Below are 13,557 nucleotides of genomic sequence, written 5' to 3' on the forward strand. Positions count from 1 at the left end.
AGGTTTTCTTAATTTTCAAAAAGACTAACCTATGCCACCACTTAATATCACAGTTTAGTGGTAATCATTTTACTTGTAAGTAGCGGTTTTAGGTTCGATTGTCACTAAATGCAAATCCGAACTAAATTATTATGACTAATCCATTATGAGGCTTAATTCACTCTCCCATCTCTTATTGTAGATGTCATCATATATTAAAAAACAACCTATATGAGTTGTAGATACCATTAGGAATAGTGGCGATAAAAAAGGTTTAGTGTTTTTACTGTAAGGAAAAATAGGGTTAACCAGGTTTTCTTCTCATTCTAGATATTGTAATGAAGAATCAAATAATATCTATAATAGCATATGGCGCTTTATTGCAGTAGGAAAAAATAATAATGCATATACACTTTGGTTTGGGTTTGATCCCCACTAATTTTCTTTTTCCTCTTCTAACATTTAACAATTTAACACACTAATGCTTTCATTTGTCAAAAAAACAATTCATGATAATTTTCATAATAAAACAAGTAATTGGTTTAAAGGTCTTCTGTGTAATTTTCTTTTCGTTACTTTCCAAGTCATGGTAATGTACTATTGAGATGAATACGTTATTTTCATGCATGATTCACTTTTTTGGTTTAAGGATACAATATTATTCTCACAAACAAAGATAAGAATTCGAATGATGTAGGATAATTTTTATTTGATACATGTCATTTAAAAAAAAAAAAAAAAAAAAAAAAAAAAAAGCAAGTACTAGGGAAGGACTATAAAGTTATAACACAATATGTCATTTAAAATGATCAAACTCAGTACAGATACATATAATGCTTTCAGTATAGGTTAGTGGAACGTGACACTCTACCATTCGACCAAAGTCTTAGAACTAGTTAAATTTGTCTCATAAACAAATAGGAATAGTCACCTCATTGAAATTCTCTCACAAAAATTAGAAACTCGTTCAACTTGACACATATAATGATGGATTAAATATAATTAACTCAATTAGGTATTGTACCAACTCAAAAGAAAACATAAGATAATCATTTATATATTTTCCACACAAGAAAAAATATAGACTTTAGACCACCAACACAAGGCCCAAAAGTTTATAAGCCATGAAAAGATCGATAGCATCGAATGTCTCAGAAGCATTGCTTGACCTTTCTACCGAACCTACTCATCCGTCGGCCTCATTCTTCTCTCAGAGGCTTAGACCTCATCCGTACGCCCGAAAACCCAGCACTCTTTTTTGGCCCCAAAACCAAAAACAACCCACGCATATACGCAAAACACAAACACACACCCTCAAATGGATCACCCAAAACACTCCTCTCTCGGATCCAATCTTGCCTTGCTCGCTCTATTCTTGGCTTGCGTTGTTTATGTTTGCATATGGTCGTCTTCTTCCTCTCTAATAAACCCTCTCTTTCCCTTTCAGAAGCGTGGCGTCGACTGTGCGTCGCAAACAGTAAGTCATCAGTTCAATGTTTTTAACCATCCGACCATCACCGGTATGTTTAATTTTCTGAATTGCTTTGTTTCTGTGTTTTTTTTTGGCAGACCACAGCCGCCGCCACCACGGAATTTAATGTGGTGGAAGACGAGCTTGAGACCGTCTTGGGCAAGGCCTCGATGGATAACAAGACCGTGATCATTGCCGTTATCAACAAGGCATATGCAGTCCAAGATGTGAAGGCAGACACCACCATGCTTGACCTTTTTATTGAGAGCTTTTGGCAAGGGGAGGGCACGAGGACGTTGGTCGACCACCTTGTCCTCGTGGCGGTTGATCAAACCGCCTACGACCGGTGCATGTTTCTGCGGCTGAATTGCTACCGGTTGGAGACGGAGGGTGTGGATTTTGGGGGAGAGAAGCTTTTCATGTCTGAAGATTTTATCAAGATGATGTGGAGGAGAACTTGGTTACTGTTGGAGGTTCTCAAGCGTGGCTACAGCTTCGTGTTTACGGTAACTTCTAATCTTCATTTTATTTTTTCTTTAATCAATAATTTAAACAATCACGCTAATTGTGTCGGCTATGGTATGGTATGGTATGGTATTGGTATATACATTATAGGAAAGGGAAAGGAAGTACTGATTAGAATGTGTACTGTTTTAGATGGACCTTACCCTTACATTTCTCTTTCCTTCTCTCTTTCTGTTGTGTTTAGGAAAGTGAAAGCGATTGTCGATGGATTTTTCCCCAATGTGGGTGAATTCCATTTAGTTAATCTAAAACAAACAGGAAATAATTAAAACGAAAAACAAACATGGAAGCTTAAGAGTGCGTCTGTTATGAGAATATGAATGACGATTCCCTTAATTATGAGAGATTTTTTAGTGTGTTGTTAACATAGTCTGACACAAAAAATGTAATAATATAATTAGTTAAAAAATTTTATTTTCAAGTTTTCTTAGTGCACCAGATCATATTTCCGATATATTGAAAATTTTCTCCTTTCACTAGGAGTATATGCGCCGATTATATGTATGATGTTAATAAGCATCCGTTTTAGAGTTTTGATAGTAACTTGTACAAAAGAAATTATAACTGATTTAGAATTCAATATCATCTAATGTAACCAAAATAAAAGTAAATGCATGCACGTTTACTTGAAGCTTTTGGTAATGCGAGTCTTGATTGTTATAGATAAAAGAGGAAGGGAATGTAGTGCACTGACCAGTTGTGTCATGGATTTTCATTGAACTATTATGAGGTGACGCCACGTGCCCCTCCAGAGTATGATTTTCTCGTGAATTGGGTTCGCACGCATGGCCAAATATCTAACAACAAATAATACTATTGAACACATTACAATTATTTACGTCATCGATGTTGTCACTACGTTTCCGAGAAAATCTCTCCTAGAGACTAGAATAATGGTTGTTTGTCAGTAGTTCCAAAAGTTTGGAAACCATTGCCAGTGACCACTTTTAGATATGATAGTGAGTTAGTAACGCCAAGGGCAAGGATGTTGATTGGCTAATTGACCATGCATTTTTATCTTTTTGTGTACAGGCAAATAAGATATAACCAGGACTACACTCATTTCATTTTTATAGGAGGTGATTATTTTCATTAAAGCAAATCTTGTAATTAAATTATAAGACGGAAATTCGAACTTAGGGTGACAATGACTTTGTTACTTACAATGTAGGGTGAGAAACTCCCTTACGAAAACATGAGAAAAATAAATACATTGAACAGTTTACAAACATTTTGATGTTCATTTGCATAATTGTGATTTGTAAAGATCATTCATATGTATGTTTTATCTAAAGAACATAAATTAAGAATAAAAACAATTTGAATTAAATTGGTTGGTGGGGTTTAAAATGGAAAAAGAAAAAAATGTTAGTTTAATTAAGATAACATAACTTAAAGTGACAAAAAATTCTTACCCAAAAAAAAAAAAAAAAAATTAAGGTGAAAACCATCCACGGCAATCGATACTATTTATGTTCTGAATTATAGGTCTTGATGTTTGAACATTCACCAACCTAAATTATGCCTTTTTAGTGGATCTAAATATTTGATTTTATGTCGACGTGTTGGGGTTGATCTGAGTAGGTTTGATTTTCTATTCTCTCTTTGAAGTTTGGAAGTGCAGTCGTATGAATGTAGCTAACCTTCCTCGCCTAACGTGAAAATGCACTAATTGGTTGGTTTTGCTTTTATTGAGAAGACACCATCCAATTTTATATAACTTCCCATCTTTTGCACTTTGAATTACCTCTTTTTTTTTTTTTTTTGGATGTTTTGAAGACAAAAATGAAGTGGTGCGAAGGGCTGGCCTACCACTTCATTATTGATGTGGTTTTCTAAAAAGTTCATGTACATTTTGTTTTTCACGATAAATTATTTGTATTTTTTTAACAAGGATAAATTATTCGTATTTAAAAGTTTGTGAATTTTTTTATTTTAGTAGTAAATAATTGTTACAAGAATTTGACTCTTATTCTAACATTTCTATCAAAATTGATTCTCAATAAAAAAAAAAAAAAAAGAATAGTTCATAAACTCAATAACATACAAGAATCTCTAGTTGAGAAAAAAAAAAATAAATAAACTTGAAATTTTTGCTATTTGACAAAAATAAAATTGAAAAAGTTTCTTGTTAAATGTCTTTCAGCATGCCTTTGAGATTTGATATAAATTATTATCTTAATTTCCTTTCTCGCTTGTGTATTCATGTTAATTGTTATCCTAGTCCAAAATTAAAGTAACATTGATAAAAACATAATGTGGGGATAATCATCTGACCCTAGACATTACCATATTTGTATACTAATTTTCCATTGGAAATGTGAATCTGCCTATGTTCTATTGCCGACACTCCTTCAACCAATTATCTTTTAAGCTCTTTTCTAAATCCTCCTCATCTGTCTAGGCGCGTATATAAAAATTACTGTCATCTTCACTCTAGTATTTTTCCTAATTGTAAGATGTTGTCTCTGTAATTCAACCATTCATTAATTTATTGAATGTAATAAGTAACATAGTAACAATACAAAAATGATTGCAATTTGGCGTACTGGGTAGGGACTTCTCTTTCGGTTTGAGTTGGTTGAAAAATTAGATTATGTAAATTTAATAAGTACATTTGCATCTAAAAACGCAAGACGAGCAATATTTTAGTAATGTTTGTATATATTTCTTTTTTTAATATTAACTTTTAAAGATATTTGAAGTGGAAATAGACTTTTTATGTATTTAGTAAAAAGAATTTACGCATGTCAATGTACAAAGAGTTGAAAGTCAGACAACTCTAGAGCCCACTTTGAAAATTCGCCTAGAACCCCAAAATCTCAAGCCCGGCCTTGGACGTAAGTCTTCTCCAATAATTGAGCCATGATCCCGTGATGACATTTCAACTTTTATCTTTGAAAAATAAGAGTATAGGACCCCATTTCGTTTTTCCCCTTGTTGAACATGTTTATTCATGTCCTTGTACTATCCTTTGGAAAGGGATCATTTTCATCAAATCCATCAAATTTATTAATTTGGATATTTGAAATTTAATCTAACGGTTAAAGTTATTATAATTTTTAAAAAAAAAATTCTATTTTTAGTCGTTTAATCAAATTTTAAGAGTTCAAATTAATGAATTTGCTAAATTTAGTGGAAGAAATACGAAAAGAATTCATTTTCCTATTCTTTTGTCCGTGAGTCTCTCTTATGGTCGGCATACAACTGTTATTAATTACTGTCACCACATGCTCGCGTTGACATCGATCACTCTTGCCAGTTGCCAGACAAAATTAATGGAAACTTAGATTGTAAGAGATATTTTCTGAATGTATGTACAGTACTCTTTCAATCCATTAACTGCAGGAGATATTTTCTGAGTGTATGTACAGTACTCTTTCAACCCATTTTAATGTGTTATTTTTTAAACAAACAATATTATTAATATTTAAAAAAATATGAATTTAACCTCACAATTAATTAATAATAATGTTATTCAAATTCATTTTTAACAATAATAGAACATGAGATCTCTCACTTATAAATGTAAAAAAATACCATTAGACCGTAATATTAAATGACAATTGAACGTGTCATTGAATAATTACGGGAATGAAAATTCTGTGTGTGTAACTGTAAGGCGCGGGTTGGAGGAAGGATTTTATTTCGATCGCGTCGGTATCGGTAGTGTCAATAATTGTATTGATACTTATGGTGTAATAACTATACATACGTTGACATATATTTTCATCATCAATACTTGTAATCAATGTTATCGGTCTATATATTGATACCATATCGACGATTCATCCTCTAATACTAAACATCTGAAACCGAAGATTTTATTTCATCACTAACGTTTATTCTTTGGTCTTCTCATTTGTAACAGGATACCGATGTTGTGTGGCTAAGGGACCCCTTCACAAAACTAAGCAAGAACGAAACAGAAGATTTACAAATGAGTACAGATATGTTCTTCGGGGATCCTTGGAACGCAAGTCAGTTGATCAACACTGGCTTCTACTACGTCAGATCCAATAACAAGACCATAGCACTGTTTGATAGATGGTACACCTCCAAGGACAATGCCACAGGACTGAAAGAGCAGGATGTCCTATTGAGCTTGTTCCGAGGGGGTATTACCGGGGAGTTGGGACTTAGGGTAAGGTTCTTAGACACCCTTTATTTCAGTGGTTTTTGCCAAAACAGCAAGGACTTCGGGCAAGTGAGCACGGTCCACGCCAATTGTTGCCGGAGTATTGTCGCCAAAGTTAAGGACTTGAAAGCCGTCCTCCGGGATTGGAAGCGGTTCAAGAGGTTCATGTCCCACAAGAGGAGTTCTGGTACTAGTACGACGAGTTTCCGATGGACTGGGCACTTTGGATGTTGGAATTCCTGGGCCGTTCCCAGTAACTCAGGTAATGCAACTCATAAGACATGAATAATTTTTTTTTTTTTTTTTTTAAAAGAAGACGTTAGTAAAGAAGGAGAAGGGTAAATCATACGAGAAGGAAATAGTTTTCTATTTTATTTTTAGAAAGTTCAGGTGAAGGAAGGGAAGATTTGAACAGTGTCGTTTAAAATTTGAGGATAAATGCTCTACCAATAGAGTTATATGCCCCTACAAAGTAGTTCGATAAATTCAAATTTATGTCTCATTATTTTTTTTTTTTCTTTCAAGATTATCAAAATAAATCTGTATGCGATTCAAACGTATGTATCGAAAAATGTAAGTAGTATAAAGGATTTAGAATGTCTTAATATGGTTTTCTTAGCATATTGTGTAATTTTTAATAATTGGTTTGAACTCAAATGACGCACATTTATCAATCACATTGTACGGTTCATATTACTAATGTGATTCTTGTCAAATATTGTATGAATAAATGTTGAAATATTGCATTTTTATTTTGTGGCTGGAGCACATGAGTACTACCAGACCTTCGCAAATTGAACTTCTTTTTTCATTAAGGTTTTGTAAGATCTAGAAAATAGAGTAAACTGACAATCTCTCCCATAAACTTTCACCTAACTTTTTATTTACTCCCTAAACTTTTAAATTGAAAAATCAAGGACTTAAACTAATTTTTTGGCCCATTTCCCCTTTGCTGTTGGTCTTTCATTCCTTCCATTCATATTTTTGTTAAATGAATGCACAATATATGAGGGTAGTTATGTGAAATCCCGTTCCTGGATTTCATTGTTATAATCTATGTATTTGTATTATTGAGATTTTATATTATTGCTCGAGAATTTATTTTAATTTGTTCAAATTTAGATTTTAACTAAACTAGTTACAAAGTTTGAAGTTTGAAAATTAATTGTTTAAAATCCGTAGACCTTTGGAGGTCACAATTTATATTTTCGAATAGATCTTGAAACCACGAACGTATAGGCGGAAGTCGTTTGTGAGTCCGAATTATAGCGGTATAGTTACGGACATTTGAAGTTATCTTACTAAATTATAGATTTTAAATCGATTAAACTTCCACAAGGAAGAAGCCTAATCAAATTTAAGCAAAAATAAGAGGACCAATCAGCTAGAAGGAGAAGGACCAATCAAATAAAAAGGGGGAAGGTTTCTAAAAGAAAAAAAAAAGGAAAAGGGGCTGCTGCTAACCCGTTTTGGGGGTGAATTGAACCTGTTAACCCACTTGTATCTCCTTCGTCCGAGCTCCATTTTGGGTGATTTTGATGTCCATGGCAAGCTCTTGACAAGCCCTACATCTCTGTAGTGTTAGATTTCCCATTTTCTTTTCCATCTTTGCAAATCGAAGCCACAAAGCCCACGAGTTTTTCGACTGTTTTATCATTTTTTCGGTGATTCCGGCAACCCTTTCCTTCGAGTGAGGTATGAAACTTCATCTACTCTTCATAATCTTCAAGTTGGTATGCTTAGTTTGTGTTTTCGTTTTCATTTTAGAATTGGGTATTTAGAACCCTAGAAATTCAGTTTTCTTCGGTGAATTTGGACAATTTCCGTTTAGAATTTATCATTAGCCTAGTTGTGAAAAGTGTTTCCTTTGTTGAGCTCTAGCTACCACGTAAATTTGAGTTCATTTAGTTAATGTTGAAAATTCAGGTTTTCTAAACCCTCCACTTTGGCTACCACCACGTGTGGTGGTGCGGGATTGTCCACGATTATTGTCTAAGTACCAAATACCTTCTAGTGACCCTATGAACCTATGTCTAGCTCAGTTTCCCGAAATTCAATTGTTTGGTGTGGTGATCAAAATGGACCACCACTTGTTTGTGTGATTGACGACAATCTGATTGTTGAATCGTTATACAATTTTGTGAGCACCCTAGTTATCAGTTGTTGGACCTTTGAGAACTTACGAATCGGAAATCTGATGTGTGGATCTTCCAGATTGAATAACCTTAGATTGTTGACCTTAATGGACCTACCTTATCGACAATTAACGTTCTAGTCAACAGACTCTACTCTAGAGTGTTGTTTGTCTCTAGTTTGTTGTTGAGGCTTGATGGAGCTTAGTTGGCTCATCATGATGACATGTCGTTCCCAATTGACGTGTGTCTCGTTATATGTATTTGTGGCACCATATTGAGTTATACTTGTTTATTAAATGTGCTTTCTATTGAAGTGTTATTTTTATTTATGGCCATCGATCTATTTTTATTAAGTATGATTTGACTTGTGCATTGGAAATATGGTTTGTATTGTATGATTGGATTGATGTGATGAAATGTGAAGGCTAATAGTGGACCGTTAACCCATTGGCATGGGGTTTGTTGCTTCGAAACATGTTTCACCCCTAATGTCATTATTTCATTTCTTGTTTTGGTGAGTCTTTGTAACTTGAGTAACCTAACTTGATCCATGTCATGTTTCATTGATTGGTGTTATACATTCTACTCTGCGATTCCGTTGAGTGATGATCCGGAATTGTATCCTGTTGTGGATTCCGTTGAGTGATGGTCAGGAATCCCTTCTACTCTGCGATTCTGTTGAGTGATGGTCCGGAATTGTATCCTATTTCGGATTCCGTTGAGTGATGGTCCAAAATCCCCTTTGGTGTCTTGGTTTCGTTGGGTGGTCCAAAATCCCCTTTTTCTAGAGATGTAGTCTTCGGCCGAACTGCGTTCCTCTAACCCTAGTTTTTAATGTATATATGAACGATGGTTTTTGGGAATCTTGTGGTTTGAATTAGAAAAATCGTTGGATGTCTGAGTGACTTCTACGGAGTTTTCAGCGACTTGATTATGATTCCATAAAGTATGATTCTATACTTGATATTTATAGATTGTGATCGTTGGTTTGTTTTTATTGAATGTCACATACTTGTATTATTGTCACTCACTTGAGCCTCGCAGCTTATTTGAGTGCCTGATTTACCAATGTACCATTCCTATAATGTAGGCATTGATTTTACATGTGACAGCTCTAGGTAGATTACGAGAAACCGTTTGATATTTTCGTTCTGTTGAGTGGTTCGGAATCCTTGCTCTTGTTCATTTCCGTAAGGTTATCTTAGAATCCTAAATTCGAGTGGATGAGAATTACCCACAATTGATATTGTGAATATAAATTAGAATTACCATGTTTATTACTCATAATCCAAGTGGGGAATTATATAGAGTTCCTTGGTTAAATTCGTGAAATGTTTTATTATCGCATTGTTTGATTAATGTAATTAAATGCTAAGATTGTGCATCTTTGATTCATGAATTGATTAATTGATGGGATTGTGGAATGACGTTGGATATGAGTGTTGTTATTATGATTATTTTAGTTGATTAATGTTTCTAGTGAATAATATTGTGCATTGTTAATTCTTTAATATGTTACACAGTATGAATTGTGATTTTATGTGGGAAACGTGATTGATTTATGTGATGGATGAAGTGGAAATGTTATTCGTCATGTGGGATTATTATGTTGGATATCATTGTTATTGTTATGATTAGACTTGTTCATAAATATGGCGAGAGAATATGATTGTGCTTCGTCGTTTGTTCTTTGAAATATTGCATGATATTCATTGTGGTATTTTGTTGGGAGATAACGACTTATGTGATGAATGTTCGAGTGTAGTGAAGTAATGAACTACGAATGACTTGATTCCTATTTAGGGTACATAGGCAGTCTAACGAGAATGTTAGATGCAGCCATAAAGTCTACGAAGAATTATTGCGCAGTTGGATCTTAAGTTATGTTTTGTCATATCCCAGTGGCAGGGTATGTTTGAGATACGGATATTTAGTGACGTCACGTGTCGATCTTGGACTTATGTTGGGATCAGGGCGTGACAATTTGGTCGCTTCGTTCTTTTAAATAATTGACAACCCTAGATTTCTAAAATGTCAACTTGTGCAAATCTGTGTGATTCTATAGCTTTTGTGTCTGAAGGTCTAGCGAAGTGTCGTTTTTGTCCTCAAATGAAAGTCACGTGGTGTGCACGTGATAAAAGTTAATGTTAATTTGGATGGAATCTATGTAAAACTAACGGTAGGGGAAATCAGCCAAAAAAATTAGTTGAAGTCCTTGATTTTCCAATTTAAAAGTTTAGGGGGGTAAATCATAAGTTAGCTGAAAATTCAAGAGGAAATCGGCAGTTTACTCCTCAAAAATATTAAAATGCATACTCTTGAGATAAAATGGTGTAAAAGTTTGTAAATATTTAGTGTTCATTGTTGATCATGTATTACTTTAGAGTTGCTTGTACATTTTTTTTTCTTTTTATTATGTATTGCATACTTCAAAAGTTGAAACTACCATCTGATGACACTCAACGAACTTTCTTTCAAGTTATTTACTTTTTTTGTCACTTAATATTAAAGTCTAGTGATACTTTTTTCCATTTATACGTAAAATGTCTTAAGTTAGATTCTTGCCAAAATCGAATTCAAACTAAATTAATATAGTTAGCTCATCGTGAGGTTTTACCACTCATCCACCTCTTAATATAGATAATATCAAATGTATTAAAAAAAGTTATATACCTTCCTTAAGCTCTCTAAAGTTCTCTCTTTTTTTTTTTTTTTTTTTTTTTTTTTTTTTAAGGATCTTTAAATTTAAACCAATCAAAACCCTTCTCAAATTTTATATATTTTGGAATAAGTAGTCTAGACTTTAGACTTTGCATTGCAGTTTTTGTTATGTAATTATGAGGATATAGACTTTGCCTCATAGTTTCTGTCTTATTGTAGTCGAACTAGTCACATCTTCTGTTGGATTTTAAAATGAGTATTGACTATTTTAATTATTCTTCTCATTTTTTGACTTCATTATATGTCAAGTTTGTAGGTGCAAATTTTGTAAACGACTGATTTGACAAAATTTTACTTACAAGAGAACAAACACTATTAGTTTAATTGATGAAAACCTCAAAAAAAAAATTGGGAAGGTGTGCACCAAAGTGTATACAATGCCTAAGTAAGAAAAGTTGCAAAGAGAAAAGAGAACTTAAAAGACTTCTGAGTAGTAAGTGGCTATTATGGTTTTTTCTGTTTAACCTGACTATTTATAGAGATTTGAACCCTCGTAGGTAATTGAGTGGGGACGTTGTAAACCATACTAGGCAATCTTTGATAGTGCATGTGAGTCTTCGTAGTCATGCCAACTAGTAATCCTAAAGATCCCTGTTGTAGGGCGCTTATTGTAATATCCTGAAAATTTAAATATATGAATATGTGGAGAAAAATCGAAAATAAATCAATTTATGGTTATGAAGAATTGAATTGAGAACTTTTAAAGTTTTGTTTCCAGAAATTATTGTAATTTACGTCGTAAAATTTATCAAAAAATGAAATGATGAAAATGCCCTAGTTGGCTAAATTAAATTATACGAGGATATATTTTATCCTCATATATTTTATCGTATTTCTTGACATAATTGAATAGAGAACGACCCTACGAGTGTGTAGGCGAAAACCAATCGCCAAACGGAGTTATAATAAATGAAATAGAAACGAACGAAGATAGGGGTAAAATGGTCATTTTGCCGTGAATTTGGAATGCTTCAGATTTGCTGGAGTTTGGTTTGGCTGTGGTTTAAGGAGGAAGAAGGGGAACCAACCAGAGAAAAGAAGAAAAAAAAATATAGAAAAGGGAAGAAGGAAGAGAAAGTGGGGCTGCCCAATCAGGGAGAAAGAGAAGAGAGAGACCCAATGAGAAACAAGAGAAGGGAGAGAAGGGAAAGAGGTGTGGGACACTGGATCCCTTCGACCCGTTCCCTTTTCGTGATGGAAACAAGGGTTTCTGATGTACTTTCTGCCAAATTGGTGCGAATTGCACCGAATTATCACTTGGAAACAAATCCCTGACCTTCCTTCTTCCATTTTCACCCAAATTTTATTGGATTTGAGCTTGAATTTGGGTAGAAAGGAACTCGTGGGTTTCTGAGGGTGCCACGGCGAAATCCGGCGATCGTGAAAGTAATGTCGACCACCACCACCGTCAAACCACTTCTCCTGAGGCTAGAAATAAATCCCAAATAGTTTTAGGGGGCGGTGGTGTTGCGGATTGGTCGAATTGAAGAACACCTAAATTCTAGGGTTCCAACGGTTCGTGGCAAATTTCAGGTGTTTTTCGGCCGAATTGGACTTCGGCCCAAGTATAAAAGTTGTTCCTCTTGACTTGCTCTACATTCTTGTAAAATTTGGGAATATTTAAAAATAATGAAATTTTTCGACAAGTTGGGGTGGCCGATCGCCACCCGCGGCGGCGCGTGCGGCGGTGCGTGGCGAGTGAGCTGATGCCCTTTTTTTAACCTAATTTCGATTTTCTGAATCCATATTTGATATGATATTTGATATGTTTTTGGTGTGTTTCCCTTGCTTGAACCTAGTTAGTGATTGTTAGTCACTTGAATGTTTTTCGGAATGAGATAGAAAATGAAATGGTGAACTATGAAGGGCTTGATCCCACTCAAGGGTATGTAGGCAGTCTAATAGGGGTTAGATGTAGCCCTAAATAATTGACAATTAATCTTTTGTTGAGAAGTTAACAGAAGAAATTTGGGGATTAAATTGATAATTTAATCATATGTTTTGATAATTAAAATATGGATATAGTTTTATGAGGAATTAAGGAATTGAAGTCAAGAATTGTGGTTCATGGTAGTAAATTAAGCAAGAGTTTAAATTAAGCCTATCATCGAAATTATTTCCCGAAAATAAATATTTCGGGGCAGGGCGTTACACTTAGCGTATTGGACACCCAAGGAGAGACTCTGAAGGGTTGGCTTCCTGCCACCATTGGGTTGGGTATGGCCCGATGGCAGGACATAATATGGGCTTGAAGCACCTGTGATATGGTGGTGGCCTAAAAGCCTATTACCCATAGAGTAGACTAATGTCACATTCCCTTGAGGTAAGATGTGTATGCTCAAGATGTTAAGACCGTCATAGTGAGTATATAGTCCACGTGGTAAAACCGTCATAGGGAGTATATAGTCCATGTGTCCTATTAGATGTGATTAATTTATGTTTCTATAAATACCCCACATATGCTTGAGTTTAAGTGGGAAACAAAAGGAGATGTAGTTCCTATTTGTATAGAACTTTTTTTCCAAGACAAGGTAGGTCTTCAAGTCTTTGTAGAATTTTTTTTATTTATTTTTTATTTTTTTGTCTTT

At 34.4% G+C, this 13,557-nt stretch overlaps 1 protein-coding gene across 1 annotated transcript; it reads left to right on the forward strand.

Annotated features, from left to right (window-relative positions):
* The first annotated feature begins 1,131 nt into the window (after positions 1–1,131).
* LOC103964199 (uncharacterized protein At1g28695) lies at positions 1,132–6,865 on the forward strand. Its single transcript, XM_048572135.1, has 3 exons — positions 1,132–1,456; positions 1,549–1,956; positions 5,847–6,865. The coding sequence occupies exons 1-3, from the start codon at positions 1,298–1,300 to the stop codon at positions 6,396–6,398; spliced, it is 1,119 nt and encodes a 372-aa protein (XP_048428092.1). The 5' UTR covers positions 1,132–1,297; the 3' UTR covers positions 6,399–6,865.
* Positions 6,866–13,557: the final 6,692 nt, after the last annotated feature.

This window comes from the organism of the source record quoted next, unplaced genomic scaffold, assembly GCF_019419815.1.
Source record: "Pyrus x bretschneideri cultivar Hongxiangsu unplaced genomic scaffold, Pyrus_bretschneideri_v1 Contig109, whole genome shotgun sequence".
In the NCBI taxonomy this organism is placed as follows: domain Eukaryota; kingdom Viridiplantae; phylum Streptophyta; class Magnoliopsida; order Rosales; family Rosaceae; genus Pyrus; species Pyrus x bretschneideri.

Coding starts and splice junctions, on each gene's coding strand:
- LOC103964199 (XM_048572135.1), top strand. CDS start 1,298: ATGGATCACCCAAAACACTCCTCTCTCGGATCCAATCTTGCCTTGCTC. Junction 1,457..1,548: donor TCGACTGTGCGTCGCAAACA/GTAAGTCATCAG, acceptor TTTTTTTGGCAG/ACCACAGCCGCCGCCACCAC. Junction 1,957..5,846: donor GCTACAGCTTCGTGTTTACG/GTAACTTCTAAT, acceptor CATTTGTAACAG/GATACCGATGTTGTGTGGCT.